Here is a 16,526-nt window from a genome sequence, read left to right as displayed (position 1 = left end):
TTAAAGACAATCAGAGATCCAATTTGTCTTCAAATTAAATTATCTTATGCCTTAAATATATAATGTATTGCTTCGATGAAAAAGGCATATTGAACTTTTACAAATTATCCATGAACAAATCTTATTTAGAGAAATTCAATCTCAAAATGCACCAAATCAGAAATCAGAATGCTTCACAATGCCATTTAATATGAATGATATACAGAGAAGAAATACAGGATGAGTTTGCATTGACCCTCATATAGCAAAATTATAAGAAGAGTTCTGTTCTCTTAGATTATTAGCTCAGAAATTATTTTAGGCTTTTGAAACTGAATAGTTCAATTCAAAAAACACATATTGGGATTGGGGTTGTAGCTCAGCACTCATCTACCACATGTGAGGCACTGGATTCAATCCTCAGCACCACATTAAAATAAATAAATAAAATAAAGGTATTGTGTCCACCTACAACTAAAAAAAACTTTTAAAACTAAAAATCATAGTAATAATAAACTGCATGTTTATTTTTATGCCTGTGTTTACAAAACTCTGGTAAGTATTTATACATATTAAAATGGAAAAATGGAAGATATGAGTTTAAGACCCTTTAAATCCTATCAAATAAGAAATACCATTTACATTAGGAAAATGTTATTAAAATTAGAAAGAGAGTAACTGGAAATATAGAGTAGTCAGTAATACAAAGTGCTAAGATTTCTAAATCAGTTATCTTGTGAGTTTTTTATGCACTGTTAAATACTGACAATAGGTTCCATGAATAATGCAGTTGGGATGATTTCTTGTGTGGATTGCTACTTCTGGAAATCAGTAAAATTAAAGAATGAATTAAAAAACTTATCAGCCTACTGAGTCTACCAAAGCCTTGACAACTTGCAATGTCTAATTTCAGCAATTTGAGAAGTATGATATGAGTAATAGCAAATGTATTACATAGTTGCCAATATTAAAATTTTCTCCATTGACTTCTTTTTTTAAAAAATCCCAGATGTGAAACACACACACATACACACACACACACACATACACTTTTTTTTAAGTCTCCAGCATTGTGTGTACAAGAACCCAAAACCTTCATGGGGGGCATGCTGATGTGTTGCATGGCACAACTGTCATTTCTGTTTTGATTGCATGTTCTGTTTTCGAACCTGCAAGGTATGCAGTTCATACATGTGTGTCCTAAATATGGTATTTCTGTCTGATAGTGTGTTTGAGTTCTTTCTGGCTCTTTTTCTAGCAGAGTTCAATCCACAGCTTTCTTCATTGGAGAATTTGTGAAATAAAAGTGAGTTAATTTGTGTTACACACTCTCTTAGATAATGGAGGCATACAAATTGCTTGGCTAAGGCTAAAAAGTTAGAAAATTCAAAGAAACATATGGATTGGTCCTAGTTGACCTTTAATGAATTTTAAAAACATATTTTTACTTTAGTTTAATTTTTTATTTTTCAGAATTATTATCTAGCCAAAATTTGGACTACCTGCAAAATAATTAAATATGTTTTATAAAATGCATAGACTAATAATTCTATAATTTTTGTTTGTATGTTAGCTTTATAATTGCCTAAAAAATATCACCACTACAGAAGATGATAATGGAAAATGAATTGAGATTTGGCATCTTTTAAAAATAGTCATTTCTGCAGCTCTATCAATAGCTATTTTATGCTACTTATTTCTTTTATTTGTTTCAAGGAAGGTTGAGCTGCTAATAATTATTAAGTTTAATTTTAGATACTGACATTTTCGAAAACAAATTCATATGTTTCTCAGCTGAACCTAAGATCACAGAGCAAAAAAAAATTTATTTTTCTAGAATTTGCTTCATCTCTTATCTTTAACATTCCCTGATCTTTCTTCTCTAACAGATGTCCCAGATAGCAAAGATAACAGTTTTAATAGTATTCTATTAAACTCATTTCCTTCTTAACATTTCTATTGTTTTTAGTTTTATTGAATCTATCTTAATCCAACTTTCTAAAAAGAAAAGGGAACCTGGAAACTTAATCTATTACTTAGCTGGTAGGATTGACAAAAGTGGCAGAAATTTTGTTATAAAATCTGGAGCCATTGTGAGAATCACTTGACTCTAATAATGTAACTTTAGACACTGAATCAGGAAAATAAATGGTCCTGATAACTGTCAAATCTTTTGTATTTCAACTCAAGGAATTAATTGAATTTTTTTCTTGTATCAGTTTTCCAATTCTGAAAACTAAAGTCACACAACCTGTTCATAAAACCCATTTTGAGAGATAGGAAAAAACACCAGCCTCATATTTTCTTTTACATGTAGAAATTAGTCATATGCAGTACTCTGAGTCAGAGGAGGTAACTCTGCCCAGCAGTATTGAATCAAGTGTTGCCATGAGATTCCATTCTTCCAATATCCCAAACACTTTTTTCATAGCATAGCACTTCTTACAGAATGGAATTGCATAAGATTCTTAGATGCTAGATGATGGTGGTTAAATAATCATGAGTGATGGGGTTTAATTCTCACTTTATTTAATTTAAAACATTGTCTCTAGAAATTATCATGCAGTCCACTGAAACTGTGCTTTCTGAGAAAGTTGAATATTCATTATCTAACTCTTAATTAGACAGTTTTTGTGAATATGGAATACATTAGTTAATTCAGTTTCCAAACGCCTTTTGGTGGTGAAGGATGTGGTGATATTGGGTGTGGTGACGTGGATGACTCACTTAACATCAACAACAAACACCTAACATACGTCCAAAGGATATATATATATATATATATATATATATATATATATATATATATCCACAACCCCATGATGGAATTTTTTACTTCAAAATGAATCAGACCTTAGTTCTTAGAAAACACAAAATGTCCCTATAATAGTATTTGATAACACTGCTTTGCAGTTTCCTAGATTCATTTGAAGAACTCATGGGTGAGTATTAGAACCTTAGGAAATCTATTACTCTTCCATGTTTTGGTCAATATTTAACACAGAGTATATGTAGAAAAAAATGCCCTATAAAGCCATTATCTGCAAACAAAAGATTTTTTTCATTATATTTGATAAATTTATGATTTTCTTATTTTCAATCTTAAAACCTCTACATTGTTCCATTATCTTGGTGCAGGGCAAGGGTTGCTTTAGTCTTATATTAAAATCTTGTCTTCGTTTTTTGTTTTTTGTAATCCATGAATGGTTGCTGAAACAGCCCTCCTTTAGAGTGAATTCTGCTGAAGGAGATAGAGTTCTTAAAAGCACCAGTATACTTCCTTGGTATACAAATACAATAAGCATTTTCTATAAGCTATAATTCTTGCTTCAAATATTCCCTATTCTCTACTTCATCTGCCTCAAAGATAATGATAAAACTAAGACAGGGTAAAGAGGTTAATCAGAAAGGTTAAAAACTTAAGGTTCACTGAGAAGATTTTAGTATAAAAGAGAAAATAATTTTGAAAGTCTTTGGACTTCATGGTTTACTTGATGCAAGAGACCAATGATCTCAGGCACTCATCACAAATCTCTAGAACTTTGATTAAAACATTTGCCCATGAATACCTCTTAGTATGACACAAACCTAAAGCTTGAAGAGTAAGTTTGGATTGAACAATGAGCAGGAGATGCATGTGTAGCCAGCACAACAAGCAGCATTTCCTTAATAGAAAGCATTTTGTAGTCACTGAGAACAAAGATTAACCAGATGCAGAGATGATTCTAAACTGTCACCAAAGCCACAGATTTTAATTGTGTTTGAAGAGAAAAATTATTATATATCTAATAAAGCCAAACACACTTCAACTCCCACCACCAAAAGGAACAGTTGTGAATCATGAGATTCAGTGTATATTTTCAAGTTGATAGCTAAGGAATTTCAAGTTTCCACTCTATTTAAATATATTGTCCCATTTCTTCATTAAAGAATAAAGCAAATGAACTCTTACCAGAAAGACTGCTTGAATGTTAAAGGTGCTGCTCTAGCTATGTATATGTGAAAAACATTTTTTTGTCTTGTGTAGTTGTTGCTGAAAACTGTTTGCTGTTTAAGAAGCTAATAAATGTTATGCTTCCTCTAGAAAACAGTGGCTGCCCTATTCTTTACTAGAGTGAAAAGATAATGAAAATGCTTTATTTCATTTACAGACAATGCTAATGAGGAAGAGTTGGAAAAGATCAAGTAAGGTAATTCTTAGCATGTGATCTTTCAGCTTTCTTGTTGAGAAGACTATCAGCTGCTTCCCCAAACCCCTCTCATACTTCCTCAAGCTATACCACAGAGTCGCATCACTATTCAATTGTTATTTTTTTTCTCCATAAACTTTAAGCAAATCATGCAATGCTTTCCAAATGAACAGAAATCACACCAATAAGAGCATGTGAATCATTCTCCTGTTAAATTCTGATCACTTCTCAGCATCATCCTCAGCATCTGGTCTCTATTAAATGTACAACAGGGTCTAGAAAATCACTTTGCTCCCAGAATGAAATGATGAGGTGAGGACAGGGACAACTCCAGACAGTTTTCAATGATCAAAACCAGTAAGTTTTGTGGATCTTCCTTCTGAGTATGAGATTTTTTTCTAAACTCAAAAAATCACTGTATCATGACTTTGGAGTGTATAATGAAAACAATTTTTCTTCATTGTCTTTCTCACTTCAAGAAATACATGGATCTTGGGAGTGAGGGGAATTTATAGTTCTTGCCAGGTACCAAAAACCCTGGCTATCTCCTTAAAACTTGCCAGACACGTAAGATATATACTGAACTTTTAATTTATTCAGTGGTGGTACCACTTTTGGTCATAGATAAATATAAAGATTAAACTGAACGTTTAAATAAATATATCTTCCAACAAGTCAAACAGATTTCATTTACAAAAACTGCACAAATTTCTACTTAAAATGTTAGTATTCCTTTTTAAATAATGACTAATTTTTTTAGACCCTGGAACATGACAATCTTTTTTCTTCCATTCTGATTGAATCATCCTACTACTTACATTTTTCTTTAATTTTGTCATTTTTATTTTGTTGTGAATTAAGAAAATACTTTTGTTAATTTTTAATATTTGTGATAATGGATTAATCTGTTTCAACAAGTGTTTCTTAAGTATAATTTCTCTCCAATTCTTATAGCATTGATGAACAAAAGATAAGTCACAAAAAGGTCAGGTCCCCAAAAGTGCTTTTTAAGGAAGTTGCTGAGTATTTCTGACTTGGCATTCACAGTGTTTTTATTAAACAAAATAAAGTTTCAAGAAATTTTTGTACTGTTCACATTTGTTACTTTTTCTTTGTAATTATATTTTAAAATAGTATTATATTAATAGTATATGTACTTTAAAATGCATATAATTTGACTTTGTTATTCTATATCTCTGATGATATATTTGTATAGAACCCAAAACAATCCATTAATAATATAGTCATATTTCTTCTTCCAGATGAATTTAACATGTAATCCTGGAAAAGAGTTTGACCTAGTATTTAGTATCAACTAGTGGGAATTATCCTGATTGATTTTAATATAAAAAAGAATAGAAACATGGGGCTGGGGTTGTAGCTCAGTGGCAGAGTGTTTGCCTAGCACTTGTGAGGCACTGGATTTGATCCTTAGCACCTCATAAGTATATAAAAAACAAAACAAAGGAATTCTGTCAATTTACAACTACAAAAAAATTTTTAAAAGTATAGAAATATTCTTTTTAAAAATACATTTATTTTGTGTTTAAATTTAACCTTCAGGAAAAATAAACATATTTTCTTTCAGTCTACAGGAAGATTTAAAATGTATAGTAAACATCTACTTACCATTATTTTTATATCTAAACTTGGAGTTTTTATTGTTAATAATCCATTTGTACTTTCAAAATGGTATGTTTTTCAAGCTTGTCACTGAAGATACAGATTCCCTGTGTCTAACCCAACACTCATTTGAGTATTTGGCAGTTTATATTTAGTACCGGTGTTAATATTACTTTGGGGGTTAGTCTAAAGGATTTTCAATTTGGTAAAATTTAATGGGGATATTGAATGCTGAATGAGTTAAAATCAGTTTGCTCATTTCATTTTCTTTTTCTATGAGAACACAAGGAACACTTGCTAACTCACTCATTCAACTTTTCACAGTACCCTAAAACATTTGCCATATTTATTATAATGTTGTAATTAAAAATTCCGGCAAAATTTGACATTCAACTACTACCTCTACTTCCTCGTTCACCATCCTTCACACAGACTACCAATTTGTAACTGCTCCCTGAGTCCTGCAGTGAGTTATGCTTCCTGGGAAACTGAGGGAAAAGTGACTAGACTGAAGTTTATAAATGTTACTGTTACTTTTTGTAGAAATGGACCTCTTCTCTAATTATTTCAACATTCCCCTTGAAGAGTCTCGTCTTATAATTTTTTTCTCTTTTAGTTTTGGAATTTTTTTTCATTACATTTAAATACAGGTATTTATACTTGATATAACTGTGTTCAAAATCAAAGGTGAATTTTTTATATAAACTTAAATCATGTTCTTCTTTGGAATTCTGATTTACAGGAATGAGGTCTCCTGTATTTTGATGCAGGACTTTGAAATGTAGCCTGACTTTGAGCATCATTTAAGGATATAAAATCTGAGAATTAGAGATTTTGTAGCAAAGACTTAAATTCAGCCAGGAAGAGTTGCTTCAGATTGTCGATAGCATTTTGACTGGGTACTTTCAGAAAAACATAACTATAGAGGGAGAAAGCTAATTTGATGTTACTTTTAATATGCAACTCTTAGAATTTCCCATTACTTACATGTCTTCTTATCATTTTCATCATCCTGAGTTTGGGTGATGAGATTTCTTTTTGCATTTTATTTATCTCACTTCTGCCAATAATATATTCTTTTTTTTAGAGAGAGAGAGGGAGAGAATATTTTAATATTTATTTTTTAGTTTTCGGCCGACACAACATCTTTGTTTGTATGTGGTGCTGAGGATCGAACCCGGGCCGCACGCATGCCAGGCGAGCAAGCTACCGTGTGAGCCACATCCCCAGCCCAATAATATATTCTTTTAATGGAAATTTTATTATTTATGGCATTCACATAATGGGGTTTGTATTTACTATTGAAATCATTAGAGGAGTAGCCAGCTTAAGGAGAGAGAAATTATAATTGCTGTTCAGGACTAACTTATTTGGAGTAAATGTGTTATCACCTAAAAACAAGTGGTGGGGGGAAGCTCCTACACCTTCGAAGAGCAAGAGTATGTGAAATATGTGCTGTATTTGAATGCTATGCAAATCAGTAAACAGTTATGAATTCCATAAGGTCTCCTCCTCTGGGAAAGGTAGCATCCTTTGAAACAGTCTGGTTTTCCCCAGGTACACTTTCCATCATGCACATTTTAAATTGTGCCTCACACTCAACTGTAACAGAAGAATGTTATTTTAAGAATAAAGGAATCAATTTATCCCTAAACTTGGGCAACTAGATAATTATGCTGGTCAAAGGGTTACACTTATGTGACGAACTGCATTTTGGCAGATAAATGCAATACTTTATTCTTTAGAAGAAGCTTACCATTGATAATTTATTCTAAGGTTAAATTATTCATCAAGAAAGTTTCATGAGGTCAAAAGAGAAGATTTACGTGTATTTTGTGAATAAATTTTGTAAGATCAAGCCAAAATGGAAAAAATAATGAAATAATTGGCTCTATCAGACACCAAGCAGTTATGATTTTATACCATGTATGTATGTCTGTGTTTCAATTCAGAAGAATGAGTGTGTCCATGGATTCGGGTGATATAATAATTTATGTATTTCAACAAATTGCTTAAATTATCTGAGAAATACTATAGTGATAATATAAAGATATACATGTTCCATTCATGACCTTAGTAATAGTTTATAATTTTCTTTAAGAAAAAGTTCATCCTCTGGAAAATATAATAAAGACTGCTATGATGATCTCATTACCATATCTACTGTTACTTAATAGTTTCTTTCTTTTTTTAATATATCTTTTTATAACAACTTTATTATAATCACTTAGCATAACTTAAATGAACTATAAAACATTTTGTGCATTGGTTGAATGAAGCAATCTTCAACAAGTCTTTTTAGCAAATATATATTTTAATTTGAGCTAGAGACCACTCAACTTTAAGTTGCAGGGTGTAGTTAAACCTGACACTTTGGGTAACTCATTAGAAATGCAGTGGAAACTCATAAGTGCTTTAATTTAAGTGAGGGGAAAAAACAGATTAACACATTTTTAACTATCTCACACAGTCAGATATACTGGGGGGGGGGGTTAAGGTATCATTTAATAATTACCAGGTCCTTCCTACAAAGAGTTCAGATCCTGACAAAGAGGTGATTTTTTTAAATCTGCAAAAAAATTAACAGTTTATTGGTAACATACCTTCTCAACCAGGAGTGACCAAAATGGTTTTCTTTGTTGCATCATTTCAAATTATTATGCATATATCTTTGAAAAAGTGATATATGGTTATTTGTTTTTGAGGGAAGCATAACATTTTATTTAAAATTTTTTGCTTTGCCATTATTTTTACTTCCAAATCTGTGTTATTTGGAAATACTGTAAATTCATTCTGTAATTAAGACTTCTGAGAATCCAATCCAACAAATGGTGAACAATTGAGCAATTATGATGGAGAATATTTTGACCCTAGTTAACCAAACTCCTGAAATTTGTAGTATGTTTATTTAAAACAAGTATTATTGTAATGCCAGTAAACATTTAATTATCCCATAAAATACATGGAGCCATAATTAAAATTTATGTTGTGATGACTTTTTTTTTGCTGTTTTGACAATACTTCCCCAGAGGCACAAAATTACATTTTTAAGTATTATGATTCATAACTACAGGGATTTGCTATAATGATGGCATTATATTTATTTGACCACTTCTGTTGAATTTTTAAAATATTGTGGGTCCAAAATGAGTTGGCACAAAATAAAAGGACGAAATATAATCTCAAGCAGAGGATGGATTCTACCACAACCGCGATCTAGGTCTATCTTGGTGTTCAACGTGGGATTGCAGAGGAGCTGTCACATTATAGGAGTGTAACCAAGTTTCCCAGGGTCGTTCTTCCCAGGCTGATAAAAGGGGGAGAACTAATGTAACTGGGCTCCACATAATGGAACTAAGAGCAAGTTCTCAGATTTACATGGCCTTTTAGTTTAAGAAGAAAGATGAGATAGATTAAGTTGAATTCAACTAAGAGGAGATTTATGAATTTTAATGTACTTTGAATCCCAGTGAAAATAATTCATAATTTTGTTAGGAGCCTGCTACCAAAACCTTGGCTGACATAACTGTTGATAGGGCTTAGTTGATATCATAAGCCATTCTTATTGATAATATGGAAGCATCCAGTAGCCATGGTTTTGATGAACAGTGATTCCAGTCTGACCAGGAAAGTTTATGTAAATGATTTACTCAGGTACTTACTTATTTTTTAATCTCTTGAATGCCAAATGATTTTTTAAAATTTATTTTTTAGCTATATGTGGACACAATATACTTGTTTCATTTTTATGTGGTGCTGAGGATCAAACCCAGTCCCTCATGTGTGCTAGGCAAGCACTCTACTACTGAGCCACAGTCCCAGCCCGCCAAATGATTTTTATCAAAAGGAATTGTGCTCATATAAAAGCACACTCATATAAGCAGGAAGGCTTGCTGACTAGATTCTTATACTTGAATTCCAAGGTTTATAGTTTCAAATCTATTATGATTGTCTTGAATTTTGAAGAATGAGTGACTTACAGTACTATGTGATATGTTTAAAGGCCTGTACACATTAAGGCTAATTTGATTCTGCAATAACTTTCCTATGTGCATTTATGAAAATACTCCAGTGACTCTCACCATCATGAATATCCACAAGAAATTAATTTTTTAAAAAAACTATGGATAAATGGCAGAAAGAACAATAGAAGAAAGAGAGCAAGGAGTAGGGAGAAGGAAGGGGAAGGAGAAGTACTGGGGACTGAATTACAACTAGATATATTCCATTTATTTATTTATTTTTTTAAATGAAAGGTCTCACTAAATTGATGAGGCTGGCCTCAAACTTGCCTTCCTCCTGAAGGATCCTCCAAAGTAGCTGGGATTACAGGTGTGTGCCACCTTGCCTGGCCAAAGTATCACTTTTAACATAACTTTATTGACTAATCCTTGTTCTATCTAATACATATTCTGAAGAGATTTCTGTGATTTATTTTTATGTACAACTGGAAAATAGTATCTCATTAATTTGTTAGGGTTAGGAAAACTATCCTTTAGTTTAATTTCCTTGAGAGTAAAAATGTTATTTTTTAGATTTTTAAATTCAAAATATAGTTAATTTTTAGACCTATGGAGGCAAAAAAAATAGATCTAAATAAGATACTACCAGTGGATCTTATTCTAATAAATTAAAAACCTCAGTACAAGCACTCTGACAATTCATTATTTGGAATATTTTCAGGAATTTTCCTTTATCAATTTGATATCTATATTTTTGTTCCCTTTTGATGTCACTTTATAATTTTAGAACTTTTAAAATGGCAATTTTCCTCACTTATTTGTTTCTTGTCTTGATAAAGATGGAAGTATAACTGAATATGTATCCTTACAGTTTAGCCCAAGTCTTTTCTGGAATTCATGAATGGTTTGTGCAGTTTTCCTTGCTCTCTATGTTTAAGTCGGCACTTTTGTTTAGGGTGCATTATCATAATGCCAGGTGTTTTGTTGTCATTATCATTAGAAACTAGTAAAAGGAGAGACATGGTTGGTCTGTTGAAAATTTCATACCCATGCAGAGCAAACATGGTGCTAGAAGCCACAAGAAAAAAAAAAGAATAATAATTGTCCATCAACAACTAAAAAAAAATCTTTAAAAAATATCCTTAAACAATTTTACTTTTTATGATAAGACTCAAAGGTATATTAATAAAAAATTAATAATAAAAAGGTAAGTGGACTTGCTTCAAACTACAGAAACAATCCTCTCAACTTTATTACCACTGATGTCAGAGATGAATAGGATAAAAACTTTGATTTATTCACAAGAGAAGGAAACTTGGTTTCTACTATCCAATGGATCTCCAGGATATATAGATTTTGTTTTTAATTTTTATTTGATTTTATTTGTTTTGATTTTGAATACTAATTAAATATTCCAAAAAAAACAACATTTGGGTAAATATTTGTTTGTTTTTAGGAACTCTCAGAAAATGAAGTGGTTGGATCTTATTTCTCTGTGAAGTCTTTCTTTTGGAGGGTAATGTCTAAATCCTTTATATTAACATTCTTGATTTTTGTTCTACATAGAAATTTTGAAACTTGAGTGTGAATTAAGAAATTCACTTTTTAAAATAGGCTTCCAGACAGGTGTATTCATTTGTCTTCTTTATTAAATTTTATTCTAAGTCCTCTAGATAGCTAACTCTTTTATTTCTTCATTTGAAAAAAAAAACATTAAGAACTTCATGTATTTGAAAACTTATATCTTTGAAGTTAGTTCCTTGTGAGACAAAGGCTGTTCCAAAGAGCTGGAACCCCAGAGGCCTTCCACCTTGGAGATTATTTTCTGCTTCATTTCTGTTCAAAAAAAAATTTACTTGTGTTACATTGATCTTATATAACATATACACTTGATCTGTACAAGATAATCAGTGCCCTTTCTTTGAGGAAAAAAAAAAAAACAAACCTCTATGATTTAGAAAAACATTAACTCTGATTTTGATTGAAACAAAAAAAGGTGAAATTTCTACCAAATTAATTTTAAATGCCATTGCAATTTAATTTACTCTTCAATTATTAAAGTCTTATGAGCTTTGTCATACATTTTTTTTCTCTGCTATTATTTCTGCATCATATGCAGCATGATTTACTATTAATACACTTAATTTAACTTTGCCTTTAAGAGTGTCTCTCTTTCTTTGAAAATTCACACTTGGTACATGATTATATAGCAATAGTCACTACCATGGAAATGCTATAATCTTAGGGCTTTGCTATTTTCCTTTCTTGGCTCTCAAATTGCTCATGATTGAAAATAACCTATTTCCTTAGAATTTTAAGATATGGTGCAGTGTTTCTTAAGCAGTCTGTCAGGTTCCAGATTAAGCTATGTACTGATCATTGAGCAAGTATAAATCAAGTCTTCTCATCCCTGCCTGCTTTAACACTTTTTTGCACTTTTATTACTGCAAGACTATTTCAGTGATTATAGCCTCTTCGTTTGCTTTCAGTTCACTGCCTTTGCTGAAGGTATTCTATACATATGCTGAAATAATCACAGTTCATCTTACATGTTCATGCAATGTCCATGATCACAGAAGCTGCTTTTGAGTCATTCTATGACCTGAAATGGAAAATGGCTTTTTGCAAACATTTTTCACTATCTATTAAGTTCCAAAAATGTGGTGTGAATTCACATGGAACACTTATTTGAGAGCAGGATTTGAGGGTGTTCTGTGTTCTGTTTGTTCTCTATGCAGCAAACATGCAGACTGGCAATTAGTGTAGATTTGCCACCAGTACCAACTCTGTAATTAATACTTTTTCAAGTCTCCCTTTCAAGTGACTCTTTCAACATCTTCTTCCGACTTTGCTGTTTCTAAATTAGTCTTCCATTTATCAGTGCTTTCCATTTGATTATATTCATCCTTAAATATTAATAACCTTCTCAATTGCTTAAACTGTGTAATTTAAGAATAACAAATATACAGGTTTAAACAATAGCTGTTTTGTGTCCAAGGTATAGCAATAATGCTTTTTCATGGGAAAGCAACAACAAATGAGTGACAAATGAATCGAGTCACAAACAGAATATGTGAGGGTTATTTATTTTACCAGTGAGGAAACAAAGGCCCAGAGAAATGATATCAGTATCATCAAGTAGTCAGATGGTGTGATCAGAACCAATATGTCTCTTTCTGTGAATGCCACAGAAATAAATGTTTTTGAAGAACTCACACCAAAAGCATTCCTCTCTTGAGTAGATGAATAGAATTCGTGAGTAGGGAGAGCAGCTCCTCTGTTGAGGAGTTGCTGCGTTCAATGTCCCATTTACAAAATCAGAAAATTATTGGCCACAGCTGGATAAGTGTTATTTCACATATTCACATAAAAAGGCCACTCTGAAAACTTACCTTGTGGCTTTTTACCCAAGCAATATTGGTATTCTGATGAGCTTTTAGTGGGAATATATATGAAAGGAGGTTTCCCAGGAACACTTTCAGATATGCTCGGGAAAAAAAAAAAATCTTGCATGAAGAGTGTAGGTGTGTTATGTAAGTTAAATGAGATTTGATTTGAAAGAAAGTTTTATCTGCTTAATTTATAAGTATAAATACATGTGTTCAAGAGATGGCAAATGAGTTATATGGAGTGAAACTAAATCCTAGCAAGAAGTCACTTAGCTGAAATGTCAGGGCTACTTGCTACATCTTAATTTTCTTGAGAATAAATTGTATCACTGTGATGATACAGACATATTCTAATTTTTAAAAGCATAACAGTTTAATTCATCAAAATATCATGTCTTAGAACACAAAACATTAAATCGTGGATATAACAATTATCATGTTTCTCATGAAACAATAAAAATTATGTGAAATCAAATCGGATTATTCTAAGTCAGAAGTTCATTAATTTAACTTCTCATTAAGGAGAATAACTTAGAATAGTTCTTTCAAATATTTAGCATGCTTATGTTTCTTACTATTTTCCTCCACCGAGCAAACATCTAGACACTGATCACAGAGTTAATTGCATGAATCATCATACAAGAACAATAAATTAAAGACAAATGTCAACATTTTTTAAATGGAAGCAGCTGGGATATTTCAAAATAAACGCACCTAAAAATGGAGAAGAGGATTATGCCAGGCAAAGAAGATTATATACAAAAATACAGAAAAATGGGAGTTATGTCAGAGCATCAGAGCATATCTTAAGGTCAATCAGAAGTGTTGTTGGAGGAAGACTATAGACTACGAGAAGAGTTGTCAACTTTGTAAAACAAAAAACGTGATCCTGAGATCCTGAGCTGTGCTGAACAACTCAGTAATCTATGAAATACCTCCCCAAATGGCCTGATAGTATTTCCATTTTTAGACATGAAAATAAGAGTCTCAAAACTATTTGCAACTGGGCATGATGTTGTACACCTGTTATCCCAGCTGCTCTGGAGACTCAAGCAGAAGGATTGCAAGTTTGGCCAGTCTGGGCAACTTAGCAAGACCTTGTCTCTAAATAAAATAATTTAAAAGGTTAAAGTGTAGCTCAGTGGTAGAGCACTTGCCTAGCATGCTTAAGACTCTGGGTGATACATATATATTTTTTAAAAAATTAAATTAAATTAAAAAATATATTTTTTAATTAAAAGTTTCAAAAGAAAATGTCTCTGTATTCAAACCAAAGACTATTATTCCTTTCCCTGTATCATTGGTAGAAATTTGCAGATTATTTTAACAAGCCAAGAAAATTACAATATATATGATGCTATTCTATAGGTATATACTTTGAAGGATACAAGAAATGTTTAAGAAATTTTGTTGATCCACAATTGAAGTTAGAGAGGGTAGTTAGAACACCTCAGGTAAACATAAAGAATTTCCTAGCACCACAAATTGTATAAAGAAGCAATAAAAAATACAACAGAAAATGAGAGGATAAAAATCAAGAGAACTTCTCTGAGGATTACAATGCCAGAGAGTCATCTTCTAAGAAGAAAGGGATTGAAGCTTTATTGTCAGGGGAGACGCTTGGCATTCGTGGCACAAAACACTGGGAGGGCTTCTGCAGAGGCAATCCTGCTTGGAGAGGATGGAGGACTGCAGAACAAATCTAGTTGTTGGACTTCATCATCCAGGTGCAATTCACTGGAGTGAACTCTGCAGGAAAAGGAAAAGATAGGACATGCCCATGCCTGGGATTGAGCCAATAATTGCTCCACACTCTAGTTTCTGCAGCACAAAACAGTCATTCTTGGCTGTCATTATCTCTTTTTTTGTAGTGGTGTGTGGATCATTTGATTAAATAAAAGCTTGTGCTATCACTGGGCTAAAAATAGAGAAAAGAGCTGACTCCTCACATGCCTTATTGTAAACACACTTTTACTCCAGTTTCAGTGTCTGGGTCTCATTTGGAAGGATTAGTCTTTACACAGGTAATACAATCCAGGATAACAAAAGCCAAGGATCGTTTACAGTATCAGGGAGAGGATTGGTATAACTGTGCTCCCCTAGTCACATGTGGAGTCTAAATAGATTTGGTTTAGGTCTTGATTTATTTTTAAATCAGAATTTAGACAAATAGGATATATCCTATTATTAGTGGTCCAGTTTTTCAAAGAATGAAACTAGTAAATTTAAATAATAAGAGTGGAAATACAAAAGTGTCGTCAAGCTATATGCTAAATTGCACAACTTGAGTACAGTCAACTCTCATTTGCTCTACCAAATAACACATGTCAGTTATTTTACTTCCTTTAAGTCCCCATTTAGTTTTTCTCAACAATTTATAATCAGAATGTATTTCATCTAAATGAAAGACAAAAGCACTCTGAAAAACCTGTGCTGATTAATTACTTTTTCTTTCTTTTTTGTATCATAAACTTCACAGGTTATGTCCAAAAAATGAGGTATAGTGGGGGAAATCATAGGTTAGTTGTCAGTAACTCCACGATCAAATCTCAATTTTGCTATCCTCTAGACATTTGGCTTTGAGAAGGACATTTATCTTCTCTATGCCTCTGTTTCTTTTTCTTAAAAAAGGAATGTTTGTCATGAAAAACACTGGAGAATGAAAACTTCAGCATATAATAGCTTCTCAATAAATGTTTCTGTGTGACATAACCTATATTTCAGACGTCCTATCCAGTCCTCCCTGTTGATGTCATCAAAGCAATTGCTTCTCATCTCTTCATAATAATACTCAGAAACTCTATATCTGCTTTAGAAGTCCTTAATGCAAACTTTCAGCTCCATCATGATACCTTCCCTCCAGAATTTCAGCTTTACCTTTCTTAATCCATCTCTTACTGCTCTTGGTTTTAGTAGGGAAGGGATCTTTTTGTTGCTTTTCTTAAAATGATAACCAAGGCAGCAAGAAGATGTCTTATGTGAGACAAAATTCCTATTACTTTGTAGATATTTCTTTAATCATTACAAAAGATTTTCATGTGGATGCAAGGTTCACATGATCATAGATGGTTATTACTTATCTATGTAACATTTATTCTTCTTTAGACCTATCATTATTTTGACATTGGGAAAAAATTATTCTTTCTGTGATTTCTCTGATGGTGTTTATTTTCTGTAATGATTCTATTAACAAAATCCTGAAACCACTTCAGCAGGATCTATCACCATATAATCTTTGGGCTATATTTTCTTTAAAAAGTAGCTGTAACTATAAAGATGTCCTGGCGTTTATCTTCATTGTGCTACAAGACATTTTCTGATAGTGACTTGAGAAGCAAGTACATACTTTTCAAATAATATTTTAAAGTAATTCTAAATCCTAA

General features: G+C 32.1%; 1 protein-coding gene across 4 annotated transcripts in view; it reads left to right on the top strand.

Moving 5' to 3' along the window:
• Positions 1 to 16,526, top strand: part of Mctp1 (multiple C2 and transmembrane domain containing 1) — a 516,302-nt gene that overhangs the window by 293,840 nt on the left and 205,936 nt on the right. For 2 of the 4 annotated variants that reach the window (XM_077796263.1, XM_026385887.2), the window contains exons 6-7: positions 4,131 to 4,169; positions 11,211 to 11,270. The exons of 1 other annotated variant lie outside the window; for it this stretch is intronic. In XM_077796263.1, coding sequence (XP_077652389.1) covers positions 4,131 to 4,169; positions 11,211 to 11,270 — 99 coding nt within the window. The remainder of the gene's footprint in view (positions 1 to 4,130; positions 4,170 to 11,210; positions 11,271 to 16,526) is intronic. One more of the 4 variants, XM_077796264.1, reaches the window with a different exon arrangement.

This window comes from Urocitellus parryii, chromosome 1 (genome assembly GCF_045843805.1).
Source record: "Urocitellus parryii isolate mUroPar1 chromosome 1, mUroPar1.hap1, whole genome shotgun sequence".
NCBI classification, from domain to species: Eukaryota; Metazoa; Chordata; class Mammalia; order Rodentia; family Sciuridae; genus Urocitellus; species Urocitellus parryii.
Note: the sequence above shows the minus strand (reverse complement) of the source record. Positions and strands in the feature narration are given on the sequence as shown.